General features: G+C 34.1%; 1 protein-coding gene across 1 annotated transcript in view; it reads right to left on the reverse strand.

Annotated features, from left to right (window-relative positions):
- Positions 1-14,206, reverse strand: part of LOC128675514 (neuropeptide CCHamide-1 receptor-like) — an 85,647-nt gene that overhangs the window by 18,909 nt on the left and 52,532 nt on the right. The window contains exon 3 of the mRNA XM_053754972.1: positions 11,686-11,912. Within this exon, the coding sequence (XP_053610947.1) occupies positions 11,686-11,912 (227 nt within the window). The remainder of the gene's footprint in view (positions 1-11,685; positions 11,913-14,206) is intronic.

Consider the following 14,206-nt stretch of genomic DNA (forward strand, 5'->3'; position numbering starts at 1 on the left):
TGATTGTTACAATAATAAAATTATTATTGTTTTTGTTTTTTATCGTTTGCATAATCTACTTTCAAATTGGGATCGACCAAACTGCCGCGTGTCAGCCAAAATAATTATTTGTTTTTCTCACGAAGAAAACAAAGAATAACTGGCAAAGTACATATACGCATACAATAGAAAGGTTCCGTATTTATTTTATTACATAAGTAAGAACTTAACTAAGAACACATGAGTGCCATAAGAAAATCTCCTCGTACTACATCCATGGAAAATTATGAAGTACCTACTTGGTCCTATTCTGAGGCGTGTAATTGTAGCGGCGTGTTAATGAGTATTTTAATGTAATTTTCTTTTTCACAAGATTCATAGGGAATGTGGAGATATTTTTCAGTAAAGGTTCGACAACATTTTACATCAGAACCCTAAAAAGTAAAGGGCGCGAGTGACTTCAGCTGCGATGCACCGCTTCCAAAGAAAATAAATGCGCTGAATAAAGTTGATCCAACAACATACTACAACTTTATTGCTGTATAAACGGTTTATAGCAGCTATATCCTATTTAAATTGGGCTGACCTCCATAAAACCTATAGTTTGATTTTATTCACATATAAAATATAACCTTAGCGTATATCACGTTAGGTTTTCACCGCGGTTTTGCTCGAACATAGATTTCGAATTGTACATATCCATCGTATTCTATTTATTTGTATTTAAATCTGTATGAGTTTATTTCACAAACTTGAGAATTACGAAGATTTTACTTTATGCTCTAGATGCTTAAAATCTAATCTTACACGGCTTAAATCCAATTATAATTTCGGGGGGAGTGGTGCAGGAATGGCCCCTTTAAAAACAACTATTTTGTGTCCCTACGAACATAGTTTCTGAGTACTACTAACACAATGAACTTGAAATAAAAATTATTCATTCATTCATAATGTCAAATTTTAGGAGCTTGTGAAGTGAAAAAATATTTTTTTTATTAAAAGAGGAGAATGTGTCAATTAGTTACTTAATTATATTGAAACAAAGGGATTCCAAACAGCGCGGTCATTTATATTTGTCATAGATTTGGGCCAAACAGTATTGCTAAATCTAAATTTGAAATGGGTCGTATCTGAAAATCGCATAGTTGCAGTTCGGTAGGGTTGAACATATTTATTTTTGAATAATTTAGTTTTGCCTCAAAATACCAAATCCATTCAATACAGTTTTGGGTGAATTCGTTTAAAAGCTAAGGATATTAGAATGCACGCAGTTATGTTATTTACATACAGAGATAGGCCTGAATATAATGTGTTTACTGTCAAATATACCATCTTAACAATTTCATATATTCGCTTCCATTACGATAAGTGCACTACTTATTGCTCAGTCGCGCTTTAAGTCCGTCGTTTTGACGTCCGTCGACAGACTACGTAGAAACTGTATGGAGTTTCGACGTACGTCAACGCACGTCAGTGTCATAACCTGTGGAAAATAACGGAGCACAACAGAACTATAACGTGCTACGTCGACGCGATGGGATATGGCTCCAAGTGGTATTCAATTCAGTTAAAAGTGACAGTGAATTCTCCGTTTACCCCGTATGGGATCAAAACGTAATAATCTACCAATATTTTTTCTTATTATTCTACTTTCTAAATATATTAGGACAAATCACACAGATTGAGCTAGCCCCAAAGTAAGTTCGAGTCTTGTGTTACGGGATACTAACTCAGCGATACTATATTTTATACCAAATACATATATAGATAAACAACCAAGACCCGGGTCAATCAGAAAAATATCATTTTCCATCATGACCCGACCGGGGATCGTACCCGGGACCTCTCGGTTCAGAGGCAAGCACTTTACCATTGCGGTCGTCGGTTTATCATTTCCAGATTAAAACTAAGCGACGTTACAAAGCAAACGAAAAAAAATTGGATTCATTTCGCTTATTATTTCTCTAAATCCGTCGTGTATTTCTCAAAAAAATTACATATTTTATGCTTACCTCATATGCTTTATGCTCTCAAGTAATGATATTATTTTAAAACGTTGAACGTAAAAAGGCTGAATGTAAAGCGAGTTAGAGAAGTTATTTGGTGAGTGGTGATCTTAAAAAAACCGTAAATATTTTTCTTTTTTAACCCCTGACGACAGAAGGAGGGGATTTATAAGATTAACATGTCCGTGGCATCGTAGCAGCCACACGGCTGGACCGATTTATGTGTTTGTTATAAAATATGGTATCGTTGAGTTAGTATCCGATAACACAAGTCTCGAACTTACTTAGGGGCTAGCTCAATCTATGTGATTTGTTTAAGATTTGTTCTTATAGTCTTGGCAACAATTAAAGGTTATTTACATTAGAAATTAATAATTACCTTACTAATTGTAAGTATGCCCACCCACAAATGCTGCCCTATATATATCTATACCTACTGAACTAAACATATAGGAAGTTGTCTGTTTAGTTCGAAACAGACAATGAATTGTTATTTCAACGCCAATAAAATCTCAAAATAATCTCAAACTGAACCAGATGTCCGGCGTTCGCACGTGTAAACAGAAACTGTATCGATAAGTATCGAGTTCTTTCGATCAAGAAAATAGAATAAAAATGTCGATTTGATAAACATCACATCTACAAGTTTGCTTTCTTTGGCGCCGAATCAAATTCGCGCCGCCGCGTCATCTTTTGATCTCCAGACAACGTGCTGCCCTCTACAATGTTCTATTTTTGAAATTGCTTTTTGATTATTCAATGATTCAACGCCATGTTTCGAAAAATCTCAAAACGTGTAAGATTAATAATTTGAAAGAAGTTCATACTACATAAAATTTAATTCTGAATCGGTGTGTTTTATATACAACTAGCTGCGCCCCGGGGTTTCGCTAATGTGATAATTCCGGGATAAAATTACACTATGTGTTATTCCAGCATATATTCTACCCGTGTATCAAATTTCATAACAATCCGTCAAGTAGATTTTGCGTGAAAGAGTAACAAACATACATACTTACACACTGCTCTCCAATTCATAATATTAGTAGCAGGTATATATTGACTACTGCTAGACAAATGATTAAAGTGGCCTTATTTATTACTACCTTTTGCCTGCGGCTTCGCCCGCGTAATTTCCCATGGGAGCAGTTATTTTTCCGGGATGTAAGGTATTATGTTCTTCTCCGTACTTTAAACTATATGTATGCAAGATTTCAAAAATAATGATTGAGTAGATAGAGCGTGAGGTAACAAACAAACTTACTTTCGCATTTATAATATTAGTTAGTTATAGTAAGGATTGCAGAATATCAACGAAGAAAGGTTTAGATTAAAATACATTCAAATTATATAATTATATACTCCTGTTGACGAGAAATTGCAAGGCATAATTTATTAAAATATACGCATGCTCGTCTCCGAAACGACTCTTTAAAATTATTTACATCACAATAAACTCACTTTGTGATTTATGGAGCCGTTGGGATTCCAGAGATCGGCCATTTTGGCTTTTAGCGTCTTTAGCGTGCATTGGATGTGATTATCTTTTGAGTTTTATAGTAAGCTTTTGCCGGCGACTATGTCCGCGTAAATTTCGTACAGTTATTTTTCCGGTATGAAACGTACTTATCTCTTTCTCCATACTTTAAACTATGTATGCAAAGTATTGAAGACTAGATGTTGCCCGGGGCTTCGCTCCTATGGGAATTTTGAGATAAAATATAGCCTTGGTGAAAGAATTTTTGAAATCGGTTCGGTATAGTTTCGGAGATTACCCGCCTCAAACATACAAACTCACAAACGCTTACCTCTTTATAAATAGTATAGATTGGTCGAGTAGATAGATCGTGAAGGGATAACAAACAAACTTAAATACTTTCGCATTTTTAATATTAGTTCAGAAACTTAGGATTAGGGTTCGGCCATACATAATTTATTAATAAATATATATATGATACATATACTAAGGGACATATAGCCTTGGCAGCTTATATAAAGGCAACTATTATGCCTCAGTAGTATAGTTGAAAGGCGGGAAAACTTTTTATCACAATATTATGCCGCAGAAAAACAAAAAGAGAAGAAACTTTCGAGACATAAATCCTGCTTAAATCAATTTCCTTTCGCAGGCTGTGGCATCGCAAAGATCAAACAACATTTGTTTTGTAAGAAAATTTTGTTTTCCTTGAGAATAACTTAGGTTTCAGATATCTTAGCTGGAAATTTTTGAAAAAAAGACATTATTTACAATTGTCCAAATAATTTTATGTCACGAATTTATTCTTAGTATACCTATATCCGGAAATAAGAATACATATTTCGAATTAACTTAGTTTTCCTTGAAGAAATGTAAATTAATTAACTTAAATTAATTAACGTGAATTCAACAAATTGGTATACAATATTATTATTCATCCAACATCTATATGATCTATGAAAAAATGTATATCTAAAATTAAATTGAAGGTAAATAATTTTACCTTGAATTTAATTTTAATTTTAGAATTTTAGATTTAATTTTAGAAATTACATGAGGCCGATGATAACATTACAAGGCCGTAAAAGTACTTTTAGGTTATACTTTTAGGCTAATTTCACAAATAATGACTTCCATTCAAGCAGTAGGTGTTGCATATGCCTTATTTTATGATTTTGAGCGTCGTGAAAGTCTGTTTTTATGAAAAAATATATATATTATTGTGCCTACATTCATATATGTCATTGAGTGTGTGAGAATGTTTGTCACTCAATCATTTTTGATGTTTTGAAGTTTTTTTGTCATTTTCTGTTTGGTCTTAAGGTTTTTCTGGCAAAGAATGCCTTAACTATATATGTTAACAACACTTAGCACGAACCTTTTTTATTTAATGTTGCTGACGACCTTGCAGTTGCCGTGGTCGCAGCCAGATTGTTGAAATGTCAGCAAAATTAAAAGGTTCGTGCTAAGTCCCATTAATATAATATATGTAGATATGTGTTCAAAGCGCGAAAGTTTAGAAAAAACTCCACATATTCATATCATTCAAAATTATGCAATAAATAGTAAATAAACAAAGGCATTGAAAACACGGGTAGAATATAATCTGAAATAGCACATAAGATACTTTTATTTTTATTCCCTAAAAGTCAATAATAATCGGCAAATAGGACAAGTCCTTGGGGTCATAATAAAGTCTAATCAGATCCGTACCACCCCTGAGACACGTAACATAACTAAGTTTAACTTACAACATGTAAACTAGATAGAACCTCTTAAATTGACAACTGGATAGATATATAGACGCTTTGTTTTACTGGTTTGATGCCTCTTTGAAGACTATCACTATGATAGAATCATCTTTTCAAGTGTATATACCTGCCACTAGATGGCGGTAAATAGTCGTAAAAGTCATGTCAAATGCCTTGAATAAAATAAGACACCAGTGTTAGCAATAACACACTTGATATTATGATCTTTTCAAGATACAAGAAAAAAAATATTTGGCGATATTTGGACTTGCCAAAACACACGGGGCGTTTTGTTAATCGTATCTTTTCATGACTTCGTCGTCATGAAATGAACATTCTCATATAGTTTGAGCTCTAATAAATCAACGGTATATAAATTTGGCTTGAAAAGTAGCAATGAGTTCATTTAATATATTCTATCATACTTAAAATTGCATATTTTTTACAATTTTCATACCTTGCTTGGCGAAAAAAAAAGGGGTGATAAAAAGAATGTAAGGGTACATTCTTTTTTATTATACAAAGTAGGCAAATAGACATGCGGTACATCTGACGGTTAAGTGGTCACCGCGCCCTCAATACCAGACGTGCGTCGCCAACTTTGTGGCCTATAGCGGGTCTTTTGTTATGTACTTATATATTTTTACAAAAAATTCTTAACATAGATGGGGTGGGAACAGGCGAAAACGGAATCCAGGATAACTTTGTTGTCAGTCTGTTCGACCGTCAGCAACCTTTTTCTTAAGAACGCGCAGAGGTATCTAAGTCTCACCATATATCTACCTTAAAGCAGCCTATGTCGTAATATATACTAAATAACAGGTATTAAACGAAATAAAAAAGGTATGTGCGCGTTTAAAACTTGTTGTTTAGTATATAATTATGCAATGTGAAATTTTAAAAGTAGTTAACTCCTGAAGGTTTCGCCTATATCTGTGCGAAATTTTGATCAAAATTGGCCCAGTAGTTTTTGAGCTTATTCATTACAAACAAAAATACAAATTATTCCTTAAAATATCTATGACGCACTAAAATTTTAAATAAGAAAATACACTTAGTTAAGTACATTATATTAATAAAAAGATTTTTTAAATGCAATTATTTAAAAAAAAGTTTTGATGCTATAAATAATAAACTAATTATATTCTCGAAGTCAATTGAAATGTGGAACACAAAGTTGGGGCAAGTCACGAGGCACAGACAGCATAGAATTCGCTCAATAGCAGAGTGCAATATCCGAGCTACACTACAGAACCACGTGGGCCAAGTAATAAGATTTATTTCTTTTTTTGAAGTGAAAACATCTTTAGCGGCGTTGTGTGCACTTTTTATGATGGTAAAAATATGTTAAACTCGCGTCAGGACTCTTGACTTGACGATCGAAAATTCATAAATGCACAACGTAAATATTCAAGTTTTCACTTTTGCCGGCACTCCTGGAGTGTAAGCCGTTTTTTTTTTTAAATAGTGTTGACATACCTTGTACTATACACCCACAGTGAATCAGATCTCAAGAAAAAATACTAAACGCATTTGTAAAAAATTGTTACATCCTCTGATGGGAAACCGTATACCTATGCGGTTATGTATGTCGCAGTATTTATATCTAGGTACTAATATTATTAATGCAAATGTCTGTCTGTCTGTTGCGCTATCACGGACACGGAGCGTAAACATCTGTAGATTCATATATTTTTTGTTTATCCTATAGCATAGCCACCTAAGTCAATTTTAGATCGATTGCTTTAATTCGTACCATAAAAAAATGGAGATATAAATAATATCTGTCTACCTAAACTTAAATAAGTTTGTATTTTACCTTATCGTTGTATGAAGATCGAGATTTACATAAAAGGATAAAACAATAGCACAATTCAGTCTGCGTTGTGATCCCGGATTTAGATGTTGCCGAATTGCTATTATCCGAAAATTGATATATTTTCTTATTCTTATTGTATTGTATTATATTATATTATATTGTATTGAGTTGCACCAGTTCTTTGACGTTGAATTTAAACTGCGCGCCAACTACGTTTAGACCTATGTATTGTGTTTAGGTTTCGACAAAATGGCCTACTTTCTGCGCAGTTTGAATATAACGTCAATGTATGTAAATATAAAATGCACAAATAGGAAAAGAAGATAATAATGTTTAGTATAACTACATGATTAGGTAACTTGAAAAAAAAATAGAAGCTAGAAAAATCGCTGTAATCTTAATGCTTGATGAGGTGACTGGATGATAAAAGGGAGTCGACTACGTGTTACCCCTCGACCTTGTTCGCGCGGGCCTCGGGCGAAAGCCGTGCCCCATCCGAAAATTGATATATTTTCTTATTCTTATTGTATTGTATTATATTATATTATATTGTATTGAGTTGCACCAGTTCTTTGACGTTGAATTTAAACTGCGCGCCAACTACGTTTAGACCTATGTATTGTGTTTAGGTTTCGACAAAATGGCCTACTTTCTGCGCAGTTTGAATATAACGTCAATGTATGTAAATATAAAATGCACAAATAGGAAAAGAAGATAATAATGTTTAGTATAACTACATGATTAGGTAACTTGAAAAAAAAATAGAAGCTAGAAAAATCGCTGTAATCTTAATGCTTGATGAGGTGACTGGATGATAAAAGGGAGTCGACTACGTGTTACCCCTCGACCTTGTTCGCGCGGGCCTCGGGCGAAAGCCGTGCCCCATCCCCATTCATTACGACGACCATTTCATAGCTCAATCTGTGTGATTTGTCCTAATATATTTATTTATTTATTACGATGCCGCAGCACGTAGTGTCTCCGTTCTTCACTTCACTACTTCATGGTAGCCGCCTAGGTCCATATCGGATTAGTAAGCAATACGATTATTTAACTTAGATTTGTATTTAATTTATTTACTTCCATACAAAACAGAAATGTTATGAAATTCAGGTAAAAATCATAAATAACTATATAGATGTAGAAATGAAAATTATTAGACATTTTTGATAAATTAGGGTTAAATTGTCATCATGTCAGATACATATAAATTACGAGCATAACCGCTGCCTCTCACGACTTGGCGGTCTGATTGGAGGCACACCACACACTGTTCCTGTGTCACGTAGCCAATAGGCCGCAAGCGTTCACAGAGCAAATTAGAACAATACTGACTTTATTTTCTTGGAATATTCTGACCGTACATATATGAATGTTGGAAAATATAAAAAACATGGTATTTTAGGTGTTCCTCACTACTATTGTGAAGTGTTGATAACAGGTGGCAGTTATAAAATTACAGCTGAATCGTTAACATTTTAATATTTTTTTAATCTAACCCCGAGTTTCGCGGCTTCATAACCCCAACGCAACCAGGAACATGCAGATATGAGAGATCATAATGAAATCAATACGAGTAAATAAATAATTCTTACCGCTCCTTTTTTATAGCATTGGTGGGAAAAATAATATATTGTGTTTATTATTGGTGAACGGGTCTCCGCTGGCGCGCGCCATATGCACTCTCAATTTGATCGCGGACAGGATAGACATCTTCCAGTGTACTTTGTGTTTTACAGAGGTTGCAGTTAGGGTAATAAGTTATAGTGCAAATAATTGGATTATATTTAATATTGCTTTTTCTGTTGCATTGGGTTTAAACCTGTAAAAATAGAATAATTTTGGATAATAAATAAATAAATAAAAGTTTACAACATTTGCACTCTCCTCTCGTATGCAAAATGTAAATACGAAAAGATTTCTAAAGACTCGAACCACGAACGCAAAATTTTAACAATCACCTTTTATTTTTATTTCAATTAAGTTTCCCCATTTTCAATGCGTATATTTATTTAATATAACAATTGTGATGATATTGTATTGGTAAATTATGAAAATGACATGCGAATTTCAATTCATTAAAAGGTATGGAGTTAGAACCGATATCATTCATGCGAATAATTTGCACGTCTATTTCAAAAGACCCTTTGAGTTATCACAAAATCTTATGAATCAAGTATCTACCTAATTGTATATCTAATGATTTACGTTTGAGAGCACTGCATTACAAAATGTACCTTTTATTAGGCTCAAAGGCAATTTCTTGTTTACCTCATGAACAGGGTTGACGACAAATTTTTATTTTGATGACTTCGAATGACCACAAATTATAAGAAACACCCGTGAAAAAATTACTGTGAAAATGATAATACTTTCAAAGATATGACAATAATAAAATCGCATATTTCTGTACTTGTCCAAACGCTCCATACTAAATGATACTCTCTTTTTTTATGATGGTTGAGTTACTTTCAAATCAACTTTAAATGTTCGCATAACAATGAAGTATGTCATACATATTTTTTTTACAATTTTCTGACCTTGTCATCATGCATTGTGTGACAATATTAACGAAATTTTCAAAAAATAGTTATCGATTATAATGAAGCTTGAAAGTTTCAAATCCTCGTGCCATATGAGTTTTTATAAGTAATAGTCCCGGTTCCTACCGGGGTTAGTAGTTTCCTAACTAGGCAACTTGTACTGACAGGTTGCTGTATTCATTATTGTATACTTCTGCCACTAGATGGCGGTATTCTTAAAGTCATGTGAGATTCCTTCAGGCGATTTTAATAATATTTGACACTAGTGTGCATAAACACAGTCAACAATGAAGAATGGCATTTACACGATTTTTATTTCTTTTTATTTATTACAAACATGTCTACAATGTATATTATTACGAGAGAACATTTATTAATATGCTTAATTACCTCCTCCAGACGAGTAAACTTCTAGCGACTTAACTCTAACTAGTGTCATAAGTACCTATAAGTATCATATGAAGCACTTTAGTACCGTTGCAATATTCCGTCACCTATTATAAAGAGTTAATACCTATACCCAGCAAAGTTCACTACCACAGATACAGAAAACTACATAGAAATGGCATGTAGTAAAATCTTTCAATATCGGGAAGCATATATCTTGCCTATCTGTAATCAAATCTTACAAGTCAAATTTCACCTAGGTACTTGTCTGACAGAGTTGAAAACTCATTTCGATTACATATACCTATGTATCTATTTTGTGTAATTTTTCTTTGTGACTTATCTAAGTAAACGTGTAATACATAAGTGAATATAAAAAAATATGCTTCAACTTTCGCGCGAATCATTCGCTTGTTGCTAAAAACGTAATATTCGCAAACATTTCAGACAGAGGGCCACTTTCCTCTCTATGTAATGCGATAAATAATTGCCACTTTACCCTTCCAACGTATTTACCGGCAAAGGTTAAGGCGTCTCTTATGGGTGTGCTTGTTAAGCGACAAACGCGGTACGACGCGATGTGTCAAAAATGGGTGTCTATCTATAAGTATAAAAATCGGGGAGTACGACACGCGATGTGTCAAAAATAGGTTTTAAAGTACCTATATCAATTTAAGCCTCAAAATAGTGTAATATAACACACCTGCTGTATTATGGCGTAATGATTTTTAAGCATACCGTTTTTACGCATAACTGTTTGAAGTATAACTAACCTGACGTGAAAGTTAATTATGTCACATTTACCCATATGCCAAAAATCAATTATGCCTTTGACCTAACAATGCCAAAACCGGTAAGTCAAAGAACAACTATAGTACAAAATAAATTATGCAAAATATAGGGTCTATACGCGTTCAGCATTTTGTCGTTGCTCTAGGATCGGGTTAAATAAAGGTGAAAATAGACGAAAATGCTGTTATAATTTAATTTTCTTCCCGTGGAAAACGTCTTCACTGCCAGTGTCGTCTTAAATTGGCTTTGTCAATCGTTTATTTTGTTCAAATCCTATTTATTTACAGACCATTACCCCGACTGGTTCTGTACCCTTAGTTACCAATTCCGTATCAGCAATATAAAATGACCATAGCTGTTCATATGTATTATAAGGCTAAAGGTCCAAGGGTTGCCTAGAACAATAATGGTTATACGATACATACGGAAATGTAAGCCAAATATATATGACCAAATTAAATGGAGTTGGGACTTTTACAACTGTGTCCAAAGTCACGTACTCATTGTTGTTGTATTTCATATCGTAACTACGAGTACGTTTGATATGGTTATAGGCGTGAAATAGATTTTCAGATAAAATAAATCTAATCACCCTAAGTAATCAATAAGTAATGTTGACAATTTTAAGCCTTTCAATTTTTTAAAATGTAGTAAAATACTTATGTAATGAAGTCTGATTATAAACTTGCTTATGGCCGCGGCTTCGCCCGCGTGAATTTCCCATGGGAACAGTTAATTTTTCAGGATGAAAGTATGCTATATCCTTCTCCATACTTTAAACTACGTGTATACAAAATTTCAAGAAGATTTGTTGAGTAGATAGAGCGTGAAGAGGTAACAAACAAACTTACTTAGGATTAGGATTATGTTCCCTTACCGGCTTATGCTCTCGCAAAAATAACGACACGCAATGGATACTAAATTCACTGACCTGTAGCATGCAACTTCCTAAGAGGATCCACAATAGCAAAATATCTGTCAGCTGATAGAGCAGTCAGTGTGAACACCGACACACCTATGCTGACATCCTTGGCAGCTTCAGACAGTCGGCACACTGTGGCTCCCCACGGCCAGGATTCGATGGTGTACACGATGGAGGTGAACGGCACGCAGGTGATGATGACCAGCAGGTCGGCCAGGGCCAGCGATAGGATGTATCTGAAAGGGATAACGGTGTGAAATGTCTTTGCAATATTCACACGAGGTTTATTCACAAATGTTTCGTAGACAATTTTTCTTTTCATCCAAAATTTGTCGTTAATTTCGTGTGTAATATATTTCTTTTTTACAAAAAAAAAAAAAACATTTTTGACACAAGCTTTTATTATATCATAATGTCATTAATTTTCTTCTTTGTTAATTTTTTGATATTTTATGTTTGTCAGATAAATAGATCTTAAAATCGTGACAAAAATCATGTCCGGGCAGTACGACTATGTAGCTGAGGAGTTCCTGTCATTGCAAGCCGATCCTGGTCCACCATCAGGTCGAGATTATAACAATGAAACTGTAAACAATTTATAATTCATATGCCTAAACAATAAATTAATGTCCAACAAACTTTACTTGCTTTGAGCATAAAATAAATTTTGGAGTGTTATCAATTCAGTGTTGTAAAGAAAATTGTGAAACGCGGAACTGAACATTCCTATAATCCTTTCTTAAAGGCGGAGTGAGAAGCAACCGTGAAAAATATACGAACAATGTCATTGTTTAAGAATGTTATTACTCACTCTTATATTTGCTTGGGAGAGAATTTAACAAGAAGGATTTTTTAAGCTCTTCTCTCTTATTCTTGCATGTTTATTTTTTTTCTAAAAAAGCATAACAAAATAATCTTTTGCAGATTTAGTTGTAATTGTACATGAAGCGGTGGTGGTTATGAACCAAAAGGTCTCAGGTTCGAATCTTGCTCATGCCATGTCGACCACAACCTGTTTCCGGTTGTCGGGTTTTATCGTGGGTTATAATAAATAGGCACTAGGCAGCAGGTAGCAAAGTAAGTTTATTATAAAACTTAAGGTAAGACCCTTATTGGGTCTGTTCTTATTATTTTATTTAATGTTTATAAATTTATCACGGCCACCCTCTTGCCTCGCTAGCTTGATCGTAATGTTTTCGCGTCAAAGTGTTCGAGCGAATTTAGAATTTTAAAATTTATGACAATAGATCCAAATGTGCCAGCGCAGGCGAAATACATCGAAAGTGATTCCAAACAAAGCGTAGCTGCGTTACACGGTGAAGGAAATCTGCACTCTGATCGACAATTAATAACCTAGTGTCTGAAATAGAGAAGGCAATGGCAAACCACTCCATTAATATAGCCAAGAAATTTGTTATGTGTGCTTGAGTCCACTTCATGATCAAGACCCTCAGCCATGACTGAAGGAGGATGAAGCCGCAAGGCCCGAAGCCAAAAAAATAACCTTTTTCAGATTCTGTTGTAATTGTACACCAGGTCTATCTGTCGTTGTCTATCGGCTGCCAAGGCTAAAGTCCCATATCTAGGGCTATATCCCTAATCTAGGGCGGGAACACACGCCGAGCTTCATGGCTAGTTCTCCATTTGAAAGTTAAAATCTGCATATGCACGTAAAAACTGCATGTGAAAAACTAAAAACTTTTTCTTCGCTTGATCCTCCCTTTGATATCATATTTGCTTTTTCTCTACCAAATAAATAAATGAAAGCCGAAAGGTATGGTATTTTTCTATAACAATGACCTCCCATATCCCTACGTAAGTAAAGTCCCTTGTCACAGTTTTGAGAATATGCTATATGTTATTATATAATCAACCTCCACGAAACGAAATTTCGAAGGGATCCTGTCCAAATATGGCGGTCTCGTGGGACGACAAATAGAGGGTCAAAGTTGAAAGAAGCCCTTCTTAGGTACACACGTCAATAATAGTCGTACCTTAGCATCAGTACCTTCAGGCTCATTCATTATCCTGTCTGTCTATCCCTTATCTTTCCTTACTTTATCGACCTCAGTGAAGTTTTGTGCTGGACTTAAGACATGTATAATTTGTTTCTGTTAGGTACACACATTATGTTAAATTTTCTTTTCTTTTGTGTTAAGTATGTGGTAAGTTTGATATTCAAACACTTACGTATATTAAAGATTTATCAAAAATCTAGTCTCATTGAATTTTACAAAACCATCGAATGAACCATTGTATCTGTTGAACCTTATCAAAATCAAAATAAGTAAATAAATATTACAAGTATAATAAACATTTGATTTCATACCCTAAATGCACACCATAAAAAATATTTAACTTTTATTGATAAATTACGTGATATTTGTTGTCAAACACAGAGGTGTTAGAATAATCCTAATAGAAATTAGGAATGCGGTTTGTTTTTGACATTTAGAACATTGATTCAACTTGTGATAAAATGGCCTATAGTAACCATCGTCAGAGCTTATAATTTCTACCACAACAACAT

Source organism: Plodia interpunctella, chromosome 14 (genome assembly GCF_027563975.2).
Source record: "Plodia interpunctella isolate USDA-ARS_2022_Savannah chromosome 14, ilPloInte3.2, whole genome shotgun sequence".
Taxonomy (NCBI): Eukaryota; Metazoa; Arthropoda; class Insecta; order Lepidoptera; family Pyralidae; genus Plodia; species Plodia interpunctella.